Consider the following 20,850-nt stretch of genomic DNA (forward strand, 5'->3'; position numbering starts at 1 on the left):
TACACAACACCAGGATCGTCGCTACACTACACAACACCAGGATCGTCGCTACACTACACAACACCAGGAACGTCGCTACACTACACAACACCAGGATCGTCGCTACACTACACAACACCAGGATCGTCGCTACACTACACAACACCAGGAACGTCGCTACACTACACAACACCAGGAACGTCGCTACACTACACAACACCAGGATCGTCGCTACACTACACAACACCAGGATCGTCGCTACACTACACAACACCAGGATCGTCGCTACACTACACAACACCAGGATCGTCGCTACACTACACAACACCAGGAACGTCGCTACACTACACAACACCAGGAACGTCGCTACACTACACAACACCAGGAACGTCGCTACACTACACAACACCAGGAACGTCGCTACACTACACAACACCAGGATCGTCGCTACACTACACAACACCAGGAACGTCGCTACACTACACAACACCAGGAACGTCGCTACACTACACAACACCAGGATCGTCGCTACACTACACAACACCAGGATCGTCGCTACACTACACAACACCAGGAACGTCGCTACACTACACAACACCAGGATCGTCGCTACACTACACAACACCAGGATCGTCGCTACACTACACAACACCAGGAACGTCGCTACACTACACAACACCAGGAACGTCGCTACACTACACAACACCAGGATCGTCGCTACACTACACAACACCAGGATCGTCGCTACACTACACAACACCAGGAACGTCGCTACACTACACAACACCAGGATCGTCGCTACACTACACAACACCAGGAACGTCGCTACACTACACAACACCAGGAACGTCGCTACACTACACAACACCAGGAACGTCGCTACACTACACAACACCAGGAACGTCGCTACACTACACAACACCAGGATCGTCGCTACACTACACAACACCAGGAACGTCGCTACACTACACAACACCAGGAACGTCGCTACACTACACAACACCAGGATCGTCGCTACACTACACAACACCAGGATCGTCGCTACACTACACAACACCAGGAACGTCGCTACACTACACAACACCAGGATCGTCGCTACACTACACAACACCAGGATCGTCGCTACACTACACAACACCAGGAACGTCGCTACACTACACAACACCAGGAACGTCGCTACACTACACAACACCAGGATCGTCGCTACACTACACAACACCAGGATCGTCGCTACACTACACAACACCAGGATCGTCGCTACACTACACAACACCAGGATCGTCGCTACACTACACAACACCAGGATCGTCGCTACACTACACAACACCAGGAACGTCGCTACACTACACAACACCAGGAACGTCGCTACACTACACAACACCAGGATCGTCGCTACACTACACAACACCAGGATCGTCGCTACACTACACAACACCAGGAACGTCGCTACACTACACAACACCAGGAATGTCGCTACACTACACAACACCAGGAACGTCGCTACACTACACAACACCAGGATCGTCGCTACACTACACAACACCAGGAACGTCGCTACACTACACAACACCAGGATCGTCGCTACACTACACAACACCAGGAACGTCGCTACACTACACAACACCAGCAACGTCGCTACACTACACAACACCAGGATCGTCGCTACACTACACAACACCAGGATCGTCGCTACACTACACAACACCAGGATCGTCGCTACACTACACAACACCAGGAACGTCGCTACACTACACAACACCAGGAACGTCGCTACACTACACAACACCAGGATCGTCGCTACACTACACAACACCAGGAACGTCGCTACACTACACAACACCAGGAACGTCGCTACACTACACAACACCAGGATCGTCGCTACACTACACAACACCAGGAACGTCGCTACACTACACAACACCAGGAACGTCGCTACACTACACAACACCAGGATCGTCGCTACACTACACAACACCAGGAACGTCGCTACACTACACTCACTACTCATCTGAAGGCACCAATTCAAATATTAATTATAAACTGAAGTTATTATACACAGTTGAGATAAATGGTATAAAATACCGACACGATGGAAAAATAAACACATATGCAGTATAAGGTGATCCTTTATTATAACTACGTTTCGCCCACACAGAGGGCTTTATCACGCGTTTATTTTTCCATTAATCCTTAAACTGTCCAAACGTAGATCTACGTTTTTTCAACATTTGAAAGTATGTAAAAAAAAGTACATCTTTTCTTTTTTTTACATTTGAAAACGTGTAAAAAAACTTTGATCTACTTTTTTGTTATATTTGAATATATGTAAAAAAACTTTGATCTACTTTAGAGCATTACGCATGTAGACGTAAATTTGTTTGGACAGTTTAAGGGTTAAACACTGTACTGTTGTACAATATATCTATTATGGTTGCTTGCCTGCACGACCCACTACATCACCACACGCGGAGGACACAGTGATGAATGTACCTCAAAATGTCACCTGAGTTAAACATCTACCAGAGTAAACTCAATATGACAGCCTTTGCCTTAGCATCCACCCGTTCATTACCAGGGAACCCCACCATGGCTATACACTAAGACAAGTCTGTGTCTTGGAGCTTCTCGCCCACAGGGTAGCCCTATTACACCAGGGCAAGCAGAGCACTATAAGACTGAACAGTAATGAGGACGAGAGCCGCAAGCATGGCACAGAGCTCGACGGTGAATACCCAGGATTCACTAGTAACTGAGCACAAGGATGACAGCAAAGCAAGACACACCATCACTCTTCAACACGATTGTAAGGACAATGATCCCCGAGGCATAAACAACGTCATGCTCTAGGCAGTCAGGGTCTTTACTGATGGGAAGGAGGGCCAGGAACCAGTGAGATGGTGTTAGTGAAGACGACGACTGCCTGGAAAGGCAGCATGAAGAATTAAACATATGCACAATACTTTGATATCTTCATTTGAAGGCGTTTAGACAACCAGTGGCTTTACGAAGTCAACAGAGACATTATATACGAAGACAACAGCAAATGAGATAATCAGTGTCCCAACCTTGTAGAATTATACGAGGTAATCATTCCCTCAGCCTGGAAGCCGGTGTTCAGCACTTTATTAGTATTGATGAATCTAAAGGGTGAGAGAATATGAGAGGGACAGAGCCAGCAAGACGGTGACAGTGAGGAAGACTATAAGAAGTGTGAGGGAGGGCCAAGAGCCAGCAAGATGGTGTCAGTAAGGAAGACTGTAAGAAGTGTGAGGGAGGGCCAAGAGCCAGCAAGATGGTGTCAGTAAGGAAGACTGTAAGAAGTGTGAGGGAGGGCCTAGAGCCAGCAAGATGGTGTCAGTAAGGAAGACTGTAAGAAGTGTGAGGGAGGGCCAAGAGCCAGCAAGATGGTGTCAGTAAGGAAGACTGTAAGAAGTGTGAGGGAGGGCCAAGAGCCAGCAAGATGGTGTCAGTAAGGAAGACTGTAAGAAGTGTGAGGGAGGGCCTAGAGCCAGCAAGATGGTGTCAGTAAGGAAGACTGTAAGAAGTGTGAGGGAGGGCCTAGAGCCAGCAAGATGGTGTCAGTAAGGAAGACTGTAAGAAGTGTGAGGGAGGGCCAAGAGCCAGCAAGATGGTGTCAGTAAGGAAGACTGTAAGAAGTGTGAGGGAGGGCCAAGAGCCAGCAAGATGGTGTCAGTAAGGAAGACTGTAAGAAGTGTGAGGGAGGGCCTAGAGCCAGCAAGATGGTGTCAGTAAGGAAGACTGTAAGAAGTGTGAGGGAGGGCCTAGAGCCAGCAAGATGGTGTCAGTAAGGAAGACTGTAAGAAGTGTGAGGGAGGGCCTAGAGCCAGCAAGATGGTGTCAGTAAGGAAGACTGTAAGGAGAAGTGTGAGGGAGGGCCTAGAGCCAGCAAGATGGAAGCGCAGGTAGACTATTAACACTCACTGAGAATTTGGTGAAGGGCTTCCTGCCTGCGGCATGATGGGGCGGGTGTTGGTGACGTGTAGCCATGCTGCTGGTGCTGTTGTTGCCAGGGCTGGGTCCAACCACCAGACTTCACTACACTCACACTAGCCACAGCACAAAATCATTCTAGCACCCCGTTTTCATAAGGAAAGCTAGTTACATTAGGCTTCACTAGTCTGGCACTAGCCACAGCTTGACACTAACCTGGCACTTGGTATCAATGTAGGGCACTATTAACACTTGGTCTTTAAGCCTCAACCGGCACTTGCCCGCCGGGGCTGGAACTCGCTAGCACTTGATTGCTGAAGGCTTGTGATTCAGTAGGTATATTAGCTGCTTGCTGGGGTGTAGGATTCAGTGTAGCATGTGCCTGCTGTAGGCATGGGACGAACTGACACTAAAGATGCTTGCTAAGGGGCAAGGATTCACTAGCACGTGCCTGCTGTACGAGTGGGAGGCACTAGCACGTGCCTGCTGTACGTATGGGAGGTACTAGCAGTAAGAAGTGCTTGCTAGGGTGCTGGGATTCAGTAGCAGCAGCAGAGGCAACAGTGGAAGAGGCAGGAACTTGAGCAAGAGGAGGGAACACATAGAAGGCAAGTGTGTGTGTGCGCGCAGCAGTGTTGCGGCAGCTGGCCAGCCACATGGTGAGCTGCATGCAGTAGTGGCAGCACCACCACGATGATGCTGCTGCTGCTGGTACTGCTGCTGCTGGTGCTGCTGGAGCCTGCCCTACACACGCCCGCTCATTCCTACACGCCCGCGCTCACTATCCGCATGTGCTGCGCCCACCACCTCCAGCCCACCCACTGACGCTGAACCTCAACCACCACCCACCACCCCGCGCACCCACGTCACACTCACGTGGCCGCCCGTCCCGCCCACCTCCACCCGCACTCCCCGCCCATATCCACCTGCACACCCCGCCCACCTCCACCCGCACACTCCGCCCACCTCCACTCGCCACACCCCGCTAACATCCACCCTCCACTCACCACGCCCCGCCCACCTCCACCCACCACGTCCCGTCCACTTCCACCCGCGACACCCCGCCCACCTCCACCCGCCACACCCCGCTAACATCCATCCGCTACACCCAGCACATCTCCACCCGCACACCCCGCCTACCTCCACCAGCCACACTCCACCCGCCACGCCCAGCTAACATCCACCCAGCACGCCCCGCCCACCTCCACCCGCACACCCCGTCACCCACCCATCACCCACGAACCCCCACCGCCTCCATTACTATTATCACCATCGTCACTATCACCACCCTCGTCATCAATATCACCACACACACCATCACTATCACCACCCCCACCATCACAACACTCACCACAAACACTATTACTCTCATCATCATTATTACCACCACTACACTCACCAAAATTGCAACAACCATCCCACCATCACCACTATCACCACAACCATCCCAGCATCACCACAACCACCCCACCATCACCACTATGACCACAACCTTCCCACCATCACGACAACCATCCATCACCACTATCACCACAACCATCCCACCATCACCACTATCACCACAACCATCCCACCATCACCACAACCATCCCACCATCACCACAACCATCCCACCATCACCACAATCATCCCACCATCACCATCACCACAACCATCCCACCATCACGACAACCACCCCACCATCACCACAACCATCCCACCATCACCACAACCATCCCACCATCACCACAACCACCCAACCATCACCACAACCATCACACCATCACAAATATCACCACAACCATCCCACCATCACCACTATCACCACAACCATCCCACCATCACCACTATCACCACAACCATCCCACCATCACCACAACCATCCCACCATCACCACAACCATCCCACCACCACCATCACCACAACCATCCCACCATCACCACTATCACCACAACCATCCCACCATCACGACAACCACCCCACCATCACCACAACCATCCCACCATAACCACAACCATCCCACCATCACTATCACCACAACCATCCCACCGTCACCACAACCACTCCACCATCACCACAACCATCCCACCATCACCACTATCACCACAACTATCCCACCATCACCAAAACCAACCCATCACCACAACCATCCCACCATCACCACTATCACCACAACCATCCCACCATCACTATCACAACAACCCCCCATCACCACAACCACCCCACCATCACCACTATTACTACAACCACCCCACCATCACTACAACCACCCCACCATCACCACTATTACTACAACCATCCCATCACTACAACCACCATACCATCACCACTATCATTACAACCACCACACCACTATTATTACAACCACCCCACCATCACAACAACCACCCCACCATCACCACTATCACTACAACCATCCCACCATCACCACTATTACAACAACCACCCCATGACCACAATCACTACAACCACCCCATCACCACTATCACTACAACCATCCCACCATCACCACTATCACAACAACCACCCAACTATCACCACTATCACTACAACCATCCCACCATCACTATCACAACAACCACCCCACCATCACCACTATCACTACTACCCATTATCACCACTATCACTACTACCCATCATCACCACTATCACTACTACCCATTATCACCACTATCACTACTACCCATCATCACCACTATCACAACAACCACCCCACCATCACCACTCTCACTACAACCAACCCACCATCACCACTATCACAACAACCACCCCACCATCACCACTATCACTACAACCATCCCACCATCACCACTATCATAAACAATCACCCCACCATCACCACTATCACTACAACCACCCCACAATCACCACAACCACCCCACCATCACCACAACAACCCCACCATCACCACTATCACTACAACCACCCCACCATCACCACAACCACCCCACCATCACCACTATCACAACCACCCCATCATCACCACTATCACTACAACCACCCCACCATCACCACTATCACTACAACCACCCCACCATCACCACTATCACAACAACCACCCCATCACCACTGTCACTACAACCAACCCACCATCACCACTATCACAACAACCACCCCACCATCACCACTATCAATACAACCATCCCACCATCACCACTATCACAACAACCACCCCATCACCACTATCACTACAACCACCCCACCATCACCACTATCACAACAACCACCCCACCATCACTATCACTACAACCATCCCACCATCACCACTATCACAACAACCACCCCACCATCACCACTATCACAACAACCACCCCACCATCACCACTATCAATACAACCATCCCACCATCACCACTATCACAACAACCACCCCACCATCACCACTATCACTACAACCATCCCACCATCACCACTATCAATACAACCATCCCACCATCACCACTATCACAACAACCATCCCACCATCACCACTATCACTACAACGATCCCACCATCACCACTATCACAACAACCACCCCACCATCACCACTATCACAACAACCACCCCACCATCACCACTATCAATAAACCATCCCACCATCACCACTATCACAACAACCACCCCACCATCACCACTATCAATACAACCATCCCACCATCACCACTATCACAACAACCACCCCACCATCACCACTATCACAACAACCACCCCACCATCACCACTATCACAACAACCACCCCACCATCACCACTATCAATACAACCATCCCACCATCACCACTATCACAACAACCACCCCACCATCACCACTATCACAACAACCACCCCACCATCACCACTATCAATACAACCATCCCACCATCACCACTATCACAACAACCACCCCACCATCACCACTATCACAACAACCACCCAAACATCACCACTATCACAACAACCACCCCACCATCACCACTATCAATACAACCATCCCACCATCACCACTATCACAACAACCACCCCACCATCACCACTATCAATACAACCATCCCACCATCACCACTATCACAACAACCACCCCACCATCACCACTATCAATACAACCACCCCACCATCACCACTATCACTACAACCATCCCACCATCACCACTATCACAACAACCACCCCACCATCACCACTATCACAACAACCACCCCACCATCACCACTATCAATACAACCATCCCACCATCACCACTATCACTACAACCATCCCACCATCACCACTATCACAACAACCACCCCACCATCACCACTATCACAACCACCCCACCATCACCACTATCAATACAACCATCCCACCATCACCACTATCACAACAACCACCCCACCATCACCACTATCACAACAACCACCCCATCACCACTATCAATACAACCATCCCACCATCACCACTATCACAACAACCACCCCACCATCACCACTATCACAACAACCACCCCAACATCACCACTATCACAACAACCACCCCACCATCACCACTATCAATACAACCATCCCACCATCACCACTATCACTACAACCATCCCACCATCACCACTATCAATACAACCACCCCACCATCACCACTATCACTACAACCATCCCAACATCACCACTATCACAACAACCACCCCACAATCACCACAACCATCCCACCATCACCACAACCACCTCACCATCACCACAACCATCACCACTATCACTACAACCACCCCACCATCACCACTATCAATACAACCATCCCACCATCACCACTATCACAACAACCACCCCACCATCACCACTATCACTACAACGATCCCACCATCACCACTATCACAACAACCACCCCACCATCATCACTATCAATACAACCATTCCACCATCACCACTATCACAACAACCACCCCACCATCACCACTATCACAACAACCACCCCACCATCACTATCACTACAACCATCCCACCATCACCACTATCACAACCACCACCCCAACATCACCACTATCACAACAACCAACCCACCATCACCACTATCACTACAACCATCCCAACATCACCACTATCACAACAACCACTCCACCATCACCACTATCACAACAACCACCCCACCATCACTATCACTACAACCATCCCACCATCACCACTATCACAACCACCACCCCAACATCACCACTATCACAACAACCACCCCACCATCACCACTATCACCACAGCCACCCCAAGATCACCATCACAACCACCACCCCACAATCACCACAACCACCTCACCATCAGCACTATCACCACAACCATCACCACTATCACTACAACCACCCCACCATCACCACAACCACCCCACCATCACCACTATCACTACAACCACCCCACCATCACCACAACCACCCCACCATCACCACTATCACTACAACCACCCCACCATCACCGCAACCACCCCACCATCACCGCTATCACTACAAGCACCCCACCATCACCACTATCACTACAACCACCCAACCATCACCACAACCACCACACCATCACCACAACCACCCCACCACCACTATCACTACAACCACCCCACCATCACCACTATCACTACAACCACCCCACCATCACCACAACCACCCCACCATCACAACTATCACCACAACCACCCCATCACTATTACCACCCCGCCATCATTATCACCACATCCACCCCACCAATACTACAACCACCACACCACTATTATTACAACCACCCAACCATCACCACTATCACAACAACCACCCCACCATCACGACTATCACAACAACCACCCCACCATCACTATCACTACAACCATCTCACCATCACCACTATCATTACAACCATCCCACCATCACCACTATCACAACAACCACCCCACCATCACCACTATCACTGCAACCATCCCTCCATTACCATCATCACCACAACCACCCCATCACTATTACCACCCCGCCATCATTATCACCACATCCACCCCACCAATACTACAACCACCACACCACTATTATTACAACCACCCCACCATCACCACTATCACAACAACCACCCCACCATCACCACTATCACAACAACCACCCCACCATCACCACTATCACAACAAGCACTCCACCATCACCACTATCACTACAACCATCCCACCATCACCACTATCACAACAACCACCCCACCATCACCACTATCACTACAACCATCCCACCATCACAACAACCACCCCACCATCACCACTATCACTACAACCATCCCACCATCACAACAACCATCCCACCATCACCACTATCACTACAACCATCCCACCATCACCACTATCACAACAACCACCCCACCATCACCACTATCACTACAACCATCCCACCATCACCACTATCACTACAACCACCCCAAGATCACTATCACAACCACCACCCCACCATCACCACTATCACTACAACCACCCCACCATCACCACTATCACAACAACCACCTCACCATCACCACTATCACAACAACGACCCCACCATCACCACTATTACTACAACCACCCCACCATCACCATCACAACAACCACCCCACCATCACCACTATCACTACAACCACCCCAAGATCACTATCACAACCACCACCCCACCATCACCACTATCACTACAACCACCCCACCATCATCAGTGTCACTACAACCACCCCACCATCACCACTATCACAACAACCACCCCACCATCACCACTATCACAACAACGACCCCACCATCACCACTATTACTACAACCACCCCACCATCACCACTATCACAACAACCACCCCACCATCACCACTATTACTACAACCACCCCACCATCACTACAATCACCCCACCATCACCATTATCACAACAACCACCCCACCATCACCACTATCAGAACAACCACCCATCACTATCACCACAACCACACCATCACCACAACCACCTCACCATCACCACTGTCACTACAACCCCCCCCCATCACCACTATCACTACAACCACCCCACCATCACCACTATCACAACAACCACCCAACTATCACCACTATCACCACACCATCACTATCATTACAACCACCACACCATCACTATCATTAATCACCATACCATCACTATCATTTCAACCACCACACCATCACTATCATTTCAACCACCACACCATCACTATCATTACAACCACCACACCATCACTGTCATTACAACCACCACACCATCACTATCATTACAACCACCACACCACTATCATTACAACCACCACACCATCACTATCATTTCAACCACCACACCATCACTATCATTACAACCACCACACCATCACTGTCATTACAACCACCACACCATCACTATCATTACAACCACCACACCACTATCATTACAACCACCACACCATCACTATCATTACAACCACCACACCATCACTATTACAACCACCACACCATCACTATCATTACAACCACCACACCACTATCATTACAACCATCACTATCATTACAACCACCACACCATCACTTTTACAACCACCACACCATCACTATCATTACAACCACCACATCACTATCATTACAACCACCACACCATCACTATCATTACAACCACCACACCATCACTATTACAACCACCACACCATCACTATCATTACAACCACCACACAACTATCATTACAACCACCACACCATCACTATCATTACAACCACCACACCATCACTATTACAACCACCACACCATCACTATCATTACAACCACCACATCACTATCATTACAACCACCACACCATCACTATCATTACAACCACCACACCATCACTATTACAACCACCACACCATCACTATCATTACAACCACCACACCACTATCATTACAACCACCACACCATCACTATCATTACAACCACCACACCATCACTATTACAACCACCACACCATCACTATCATTACAACCACCACACCATCACTATTACAACCACCACACCATCACTATTACAACCACCACATCACTATCATTACAACCACCACACCATCACTATCATTACAACCACCACATCACTATCATTACAACCACCACACCATCACTATCATTACAACCACCACAACATCACTATCATTACAACCACCACACCATCACTATCATTACAACCACCACACCATCACTATCATTACAACCACCACATCACTATCATTACAACCACCACATCACTATCATTACAACCACCACACCATCACTATCATTACAACCACCACAACATCACTATCATTACAACCACCACACCATCACTATTACAACCACCACACCATCACTATCATTACAACCACCACATCACTATCATTACAACCACCACACCATCACTATCATTACAACCACCACATCACTATCATTACAACCACCACAACATCACTATCATTACAACCACCACATCACTATCATTACAACCACCACACCATCACTATCATTACAACCACCACATCACTATCATTACAACCACCACACCATCACTATCATTACAACCACCACAACATCACTATCATTACAACCACCACACCATCACTATCATTACAACCACCACAACATCACTATCATTACAACCACCACACCATCACTACCATTACAACCACCACAACATCACTATCGCTACAATCACCCCACAATCACCACTACTAGTACAACCACACCATAATCACTATCATCGCCCTCATCCTCACCATCAAATCCTCACACAGAAATCATTCCCTACAAAAGTTGATGTTTTAATGTGCACAAAGTGACAATGTCTGAGAGGACAATAAGTGTCAGGGGCCCACGACTGTTAAGTAGCCTCCCATCATATATAAGTGGGATTACCAGTAGACCCATGGATGTCTTTAAAAGGGAATTGTAAAGTAAGTCAAGTCAGTTACTGGCCAGCTTGGCGGTGGTCCCTACGCTGGACCACGTGCCCTGCTGCCAACAGTAACAGCCTGGTTGATCAGGCCCTGATGCACTACAGACTTAGTCATGGACAGGGCCGCGGGGGCGTTGACCCCCGGAATACCCTCCGAGTAGATCACTATCACCACCCTTTCCCATCACCATCGTCATCCCTCACCATTATTACTTTGATGACCTTCATCATCATCATCATCATCACCGTTGAGCAGCCTCATCACTATCACCAGGGTGGTACTATCATACTATCTGCCTCAGCAGCACCATGGTGTGCTGGGAGTAACAACGTTGGTATGGTCCTCTCCCATACTATCAGCCTCAGCAGCACCATGGTGTGGTGGGAGTAACAGCGTTGGTATGGTCCTCTCCCATCACTATCACCAGGGTGGTACTATCATACTATCAGCCTCAGCAGCACCATGGTGTGGTGGGAGTAACAGCGTTGGTATGGTCCTCTCCCATCACTATCACCAGGGTGGTACTATCATACCATCAGCCTCAGCAGCACCATGGTGTGCTGGGAGTAACAACGTTGGTATGGTCCTCTCCCATCACATACCATCAGCCTCAGCAGCACCATGGTGTGCTGGGAGTAACAACGTTGGTATGGTCCTCTCCCATCACTATCACCAGGGTGGTACTATCATACCATCAGCCTCAGCAGCACCATGGTGTGCTGGGAGTAACAACGTTGGTATGGTCCTCTCCCATCACTATCACCAGGGTGGTACTATCATACCATCAGCCTCAGCAGCACCATGGTGTGCTGGGAGTAACAACGTTGGTATGGTCCTCTCCCATCACTATCACCAGGGTGGTACTATCATACCATCAGCCTCAGCAGCACCATGGTGTGGTGGGAGTAACAGCGTTGGTATGGTCCTCTCCCATCACTATCACCAGGGTGGTACTATCATACCATCAGCCTCAGCAGCACCATGGTGTGCTGGGAGTAACAACGTTGGTATGGTCCTCTCCCATCACCTGATGTTTGTTTACTTTCCCAACCAATCAATACTTGGCTACTACACCCCCATCCCGACCCCACACCACCGAATCCAGACCCCACCCCATCCTAATACCCACCGAACCCCCATTCACTCCCTCTCTAATTCCTTCCTTCCCTCCACCCCTCCCTCCCTCCCTCCCTAATTCCCCCACCCTTCCCTTTCTAATTTCCTCTCTCTCCCTAACCCCACCCACGACTCTCACCTCCCTAACTCCACACTTTCTTCCCTCCCTAACTTACTTTCTTCAGTCCTTAACTCCACAACTTCCTCCATACCAACATCCCTCCCTCCCTCTCCACTCTGTCTAGCAACACCTGACAACTAACTGGCTACATCACAACACTGACACTTGACAACCAGCTGGCTACATCACAACACTGACACTTGACAACCAGCTGGCTACATCACAACACTGACACTTGACAACCAGCTGGCTATATCACAACACTGACACTTGACAACCAGCTGGCTACATCACAACACTGACACTTGACAACCAGCTGGCTACATCACAACACTGACACTTGACAACCAGCTGGCTACATCACAACACTGACGCTTGGCAACCAGCTGGCTATATCACAACACTGACACTTGACAACCAGCTGGCTATATCACAACACTGACACTTGACAACCAGCTGGCTACATCACAACACTGACACTTGACAACCAGCTGGCTATATCACAACACTGACACTTGACAACCAGCTGGCTATATCACAACACTGACACTTTACAACCAGCTGGCTACATCACAACACTGACACTTGACAACCAGCTGGCTATATCACAACAATGACACTTGACAACCAGACCATACCCCCGGCCGGGATTGAACCCGCAATCGTGTCATTACGATTTCTTGAGTCATGTTGACAACCAGCTGGCTACATCACAACACTGACACTTGACAACCAGCTGGCTACATCACAACACTGACACTTGACAACCAGCTGGCTACACCACAACACTGACACTTGACAACCAGCTAGCTACGCCACAACACTGACTCGGGTCCAGGAGCTGTGATTCGACCCCTGCAAGCACAATTAGGTGAGTACAACCATCTGCTTATCTGCACTACATAGACCAAAAATTTCGTCTGAAGGAAGGTGGGTGAACACGCTCCCACAACTACACTGAAGGTGGGAGAACACGCTCCCACAACTACACTGAAGGTGGGTGAACACACTCCCACAACTACACTGAAGGTGGTAGAACACGCTCCCACAACTACACTGAAGGTGGGTGAACGCGCTCCCACAACTACACTGAAGGTGGGAGAACACGCTCCCACAACTACACTGAAGGTGGGAGAACACACTCCCACAACTACACTGAAGGTGGGTGAACACGCTCCCACAACTACACTGAAGGTGGGAGAACACGCTCCCACAACTACACTGAAGGTGGGAGAACACGCTCCCACAACTACACTGAAGGTGGGTGAACACGCTCCCACAACTACACTGAAGGTGGGAGAACACGCTCCCACAACTACACTGAAGGTGGGAGAACACGCTCCCACAACTACACTGAAGGTGGGGAACACGCTCCCACAACTACACTGAAGGTGGGAGAACACCCTCCCACAACTACACTGAAGGTGGGAGAACGCGCTCCCACAACTACACTGAAGGTGGGAGAACACGCTCCCACAACTACAGTGAAGGTGGGAGAACACACTCCCACAACTACACTGAAGGTGGGTGAACACGCTCCCACAACTGCACTGAAGGTGGGAGAACACACTCCCACTACACTGAAAGTGGGTGAACGCTCCCACAACTACACTGAAGGTGGGAGAACACACTCCCACAACTACACTGAAGGTGGGTGAACACGCTCCCACAACTACACTGAAGGTGGGTGAACACGCTCCCACAACTACACTGAAGGTGGGAGAACACGCTCCCACAACTACACTGAAGGTGGGAGAACACGCTCCCACAACTACACTGAAGGTGGGAGAACACGCTCCCACAACTACACTGAAGGTGGGTGAACGCGCTCCCACAACTACACTGAAGGTGGGAGAACACGCTCCCACAACTACACTGAAGGTGGGAGAACACACTCCCACAACTACACTGAAGGTGGGTGAACACGCTCCCACAACTGCACTGAAGGTGGGAGAACACACTCCCACAACTACACTGAAAGTGGGTGAACACACTCCCACAACTACACTGAAGGTGGGAGAACACGCTCCCACAACTACACTGAAGGTGGGTGAACACACTCCCACAATACACTGAAGGTGGGAGACCACATTCCCACAACTACACTGAAGGTGGGAGAACACACTCCCACAATTACACTGAAGGTGGGAGAACACGCTCCCACAACTACACTGAAGGTGGGAGAACGCGCTCCCACAACTACACTGAAGGTGGGTGAACACGCTCCCACAACTACACTGAAGGTGGGAGAGAACACTCCCACAACTACACTGAAGGTGGGAGAACGCGCTCCCACAACTACACTGAAGGTGGGTGAACACGCTCCCACAACTACACTGAAGGTGGGAGAATACACTCCCACAACTGCACTGAAGGTGGGAGAACACACTCCCACAACTACACTGAAAGTGGGTGAACACGCTCCCACAACTACACTGAAGGTGGGTGAACATACTCCCACAACTACACTGAAGGTGGGGAAGCACACTCCCACAACTACACTGAAGGTGGGAGAACGCACTCCCACAACTACACTGAAGGTGGGAGAACACACTCCCACAACTTGACTGAAGGTGGGAGAACACACTCCCACAACTACACTGAAGGTGGGTGAACACTCCCACAACTACACTGAAGGTGAGAGAACACACTCCCACAACTACACTGAAGGTGGGAGAACACACTCCCACAACTACACTAAAGGTGGGTGAACACACTCCCACAACTACACTGAAGGTGGGAGAACACACTCCCACAACTACACTGAAGGTGGGAGAACACACTCCCACAACTACACTGAAGGTGGGAGAACACACTCCCACAACTACACTGAAGGTGGGAGAACACACTCCCACAACTACACTGAAGGTGGGTAAACACACTCCCACAACTACACTGAAGGTGGGAGAACACACTCCCACAACTACACTGAAGGTGGGTAAACACACTCCCACAACTACACTGAAGGTGGGTCAAGGTACATCTCCCCCGCAGCATCAAGGTACATCTCCCCCGCAGCATCAAGGTACATCTCCCCCGCAGCATCAAGGTACATCTCTCCCGCAGCATCAAGGTACATCTCCCCCGCAGCATCACGGTACATCTCCCCCGCAGTATCAAGATACATCTCCCCCGCAGCATCAAGGTACATCTTCCCCGCAGCATCAAGGTTCATCTCCCCCGCAGCATCAAGGTTCATCTCCGCAGCATCACGGTACATCTCCCCCGCAGCATCAAGGTACATCTCCCCCGCAGCATCAAGGTACATCTCCCCCGCAGCATCAAGGTTCATCTCCCCCGCAGCATCAAGGTACATCTCCCCCGCAGCATCAAGGTACATCTCCCCCGCAGCATCAAGGTACATCTCCCCCGCAGCATCAAGGTACATCTCCCCCGCAGCATCAAGGTACATCTCTCCCGCAGCATCAAGGTACATCTCCCCCGCAGCATCAAGGTACATCTCCCCCGCAGCATCACGGTACATCTCCCCCGCAGCATCAAGATACATCTCCCCCGCAGCATCAAGGTACATCTCCCCCGCAGCATCAAGGTACATCTCCCCCGCAGCATCAAGATACATCTCCCCCGCAGCATCACGGTACATCTCCCCCGCAGCATCAAGGTACCTCTCCCCCGCAGCATCAAGGTACATCTCCCCCGCAGCATCACGGTACATCTCCCCCGCAGCATCAAGATACCTCTCCCCCGCAGCATCAAGGTACATCTCCCCCGCAGCATCACGGTACATCTCCCCCGCAGCATGAAGATACCTCTCCCCCGCAGCATCACGGTACATCTCCCCCGCAGCATCAAGATACATCTCCCCCGCAGCATCAAGGTACATCTCCCCCGCAGCATCAAGATACATCTCCCCCGCAGCATCAAGGTACATCTCCCCTGCATCAAGGTACATCTCTCCCGCAGCATCAAGGTACATCTCCCCCGCAGCATCAAGATACCTCTCCCCCGCAGCATCAAGGTACATCTCCCCCGCAGCATCAAGGTACATCTCCCCCGCAGCATCAAGGTACATCTCCCCCGTAGCATCAAGGTACATCTCCCCCGTAGCATCAAGGTACATCTCCCCTGCAGCATCAAGGTACATCTCCCCCGCAGCATCAAGGTACATCTCCCCCGCAGCATCAAGGTACATCTCCCCCGCAGCATCCAGGTACATCTCCCCCCCATCAAGATACATCTCCCCCGCAGCATCAAGGTACATCTCCCCCGCAGCATCAAGATACATCTCCCCCGCAGCATCAAGGTACATCTCCCCTGCATCAAGGTACATCTCGCCCGCAGCATCAAGGTACATCTCCCCCGCAGCATCAAGATACCTCTCCCCCGCAGCATCAAGGTACATCTCCCCCGCAGCATCCAGGTACATCTCCCCCGCAGCATCAAGGTACATCTCCCCCGTAGCATCAAGGTACATCTCCCCCGTAGCATCAAGGTACATCTCCCCCGCAGCATCAAGGTACATCTCCCCCGCAGCATCAAGGTACATCTCCCCCGCAGCATCACAGTGGGAAGACTCAGGAACAATCTCGTCCTTACATACCTTCCGCTGTTATATTTATACAGCCTTGATAATGTCAGAAATCAGAAACGCGTTTGGTCTTCATATTGTTATATCACCTTTTGCTCTCATATATATTATATATATATATATATATATATATATATATATATATATATATATATATATATATATATATATATATATATATATATATATAATATATATATATATATATATATACATATATATATATATATATATATATATATATATATATATATATATATATATATATATATATATATATATATATATATATATATATATATATGTCGTGCCGAATAGGCAGAACTTGCCATCTTGGCTTAAATAGCAACGCTCATCTTGCCATATAGGACAAGTGAAAATTTTGTGTATGCAATAATTTCGACAAAATCATTCTGAACCTAATGAAAAAAATATATTTCACTGTGTTTGTTTAGTATTAAATTATTGTAAACAAATCTAAAATATATTTAGTTGGGTTAGGCTAAAATAAATTGTTATTGTTAAAATAAGGTTAGGTAAGTTTTCAAAGATTCTTTTGGTGCAAATTTTAAATTTTTTACATTAACATTAATGAAAAAAATGTATCTTTAAACGTATAAGAGAAAATTTCAGAAGGGACTTAATTTTAAATGAGTTCTTGCTAACTGACCAGTTTTACATATTCGGCACGACATTATATATATATATATATATATATATATATATATATATATATATATATATATATATATATATATATATATATATATATATATATATATTATTTGAGTTCATTGGTTAAGGTGAACAGAAGTAATAGCAAATGTTATTACCAATGTGACTCTGTGTAACTTCTGAGTAATGATTTAGTGGTAACAGTGGTCTGGCCAGTGGTAACAGTGGTCTGGCCAGTGGTAACAATGTTGTGGCCAGTAGTAACAGTGGCGTGGCCAGTAGTAACAGTGGTGCGGAGAGTGGTAACAGTGGTGTGGAGATTGGTAACAGTGGTGTGGAGAGTGGTAACAGTGGTGTGGAGAGTGGTAACAGTGGTGTGGAGAGTGGTAACAGTGGTGTGGAGAGTGGTAACAGTGGTGTGGAGAGTGGAAACAGTGGTGTGGAGAGTGGTAACAGTGGTGTGGAGAGTGTTAACAGTGGTGTGGAGAGTGGTAACAGTGGTGTGGAGAGTGGTAACAGTGGTGTGGAGAGTGGTAACAGTGGTGTGGAGAGTGGAAACAGTGGTGTGGAGAGTGGTAACAGTGGTGTGGAGAGTGGTAATAGTGGTCTGGCCAGTGGTAACAGTGGTCTGGCCAGTGGTAACAATGTTGTGGCCAGTAGTAACAGTGGTGTGGAGAGTGGAAACAGTGGTGTGGAGAGTGTTAACAGTGGTGTGGAGAGTGGTAACAGTGGTGTGGAGAGTGTTAACAGTGGTGTGGAGAGTGTTAACAGTGGTGTGGAGAGTGTTAACAGTGGTGTGAAAAGTGGTAACAGTGGTGTGGCCAGTGATAATGTTGTGACCAGTGGTAACAATGTTGTGGCCAGTGGTAACAATGGTGTGGCCAGTAGTAACAGTGGTGTGGGGAGTGGTAACAGCGGTGTGGCCAGTGGTAACAATGTTGTGGCCAGTAGTAACAGTGGTGTTAAGAGTGGTAATAATGTTGTGGCCAGTGGCAACAATGGTGTGACCAGTAGTAACAATGTTGTGGCCAGTGGTAACAATGGTGTGGCCAGTAGTAACAATGTTGTGGCCAGTGGTAACAATGTTGTGGCCAGTGGTAACAATGGGGTGGCCAGTAGTAACAGTGGTGTGGAGAGTGGTAACAGCGGTGTGGCCAGTAGTAACAATGGTGTGGAGAGTGGTAACAGTGGTCTGGCCAGTGGTAACAATGGTCTGGTCAGTGGTAACAATGGTGTGGCCAGTAGTAACAGTGGTGTGAAGAGTGGTAACAGTGGTGTGAAGAGTGGTAACAATGTTGTGGCCAGTGGTAACAATGTTGTGGCCAGTAGTAACAGTGGTGTGGAGAGTGGTAACAGCGGTGTGGCCAGTGGTAACAGTGGTGTGGCCGGTGGTAACAGTGGTGTGGAGTGATAACAGTGGTGTGGCCAGTGGTATCAGCGGTGTGGCCAGCAGTAACAGTGGTGTGGCCAGTAGTAACAGTGGTGAGGCCAATAGTAACAGTGGTGTGGCCAGCAGTAAGTGGTGTGGCCAGCAGTAACAGTGGTGAGGCCAGAAGTAACAGTGGTGTGGCCAGCAGTAACAGTGGTGTGGCCAGCAGTAACAGTGGTGTGGCCAGCAGTAACAGTGGTGTGGCCAGTAGTAACAGTGGTGAGGCCAGTAGTAACAGTGGTGTGGCCAGCAGTA

The 20,850-nt window shown here is 49.4% G+C and overlaps 1 protein-coding gene across 7 annotated transcripts in view; it reads right to left on the reverse strand.

The window, feature by feature from the left end:
• The window catches only part of shep (alan shepard), a 442,703-nt gene that overhangs the window by 294,400 nt on the left and 127,453 nt on the right, over positions 1-20,850 (reverse strand). The window contains exon 1 of one of the 7 annotated variants that reach the window (XM_070086070.1): positions 3,922-4,761. The exons of the other annotated variants lie outside the window; for them this stretch is intronic. Within the exon in view, the coding sequence (XP_069942171.1) occupies positions 3,922-3,987 (66 nt within the window). The 5' untranslated portion in view covers positions 3,988-4,761. Of the gene's footprint in view, positions 1-3,921; positions 4,762-20,850 lie in introns of those variants that run through there. 7 annotated transcript variants of the gene reach the window in all.

The sequence above is a fragment of the Cherax quadricarinatus genome, chromosome 18 (genome assembly GCF_038502225.1).
Source record: "Cherax quadricarinatus isolate ZL_2023a chromosome 18, ASM3850222v1, whole genome shotgun sequence".
Classification (NCBI taxonomy): domain Eukaryota; kingdom Metazoa; phylum Arthropoda; class Malacostraca; order Decapoda; family Parastacidae; genus Cherax; species Cherax quadricarinatus.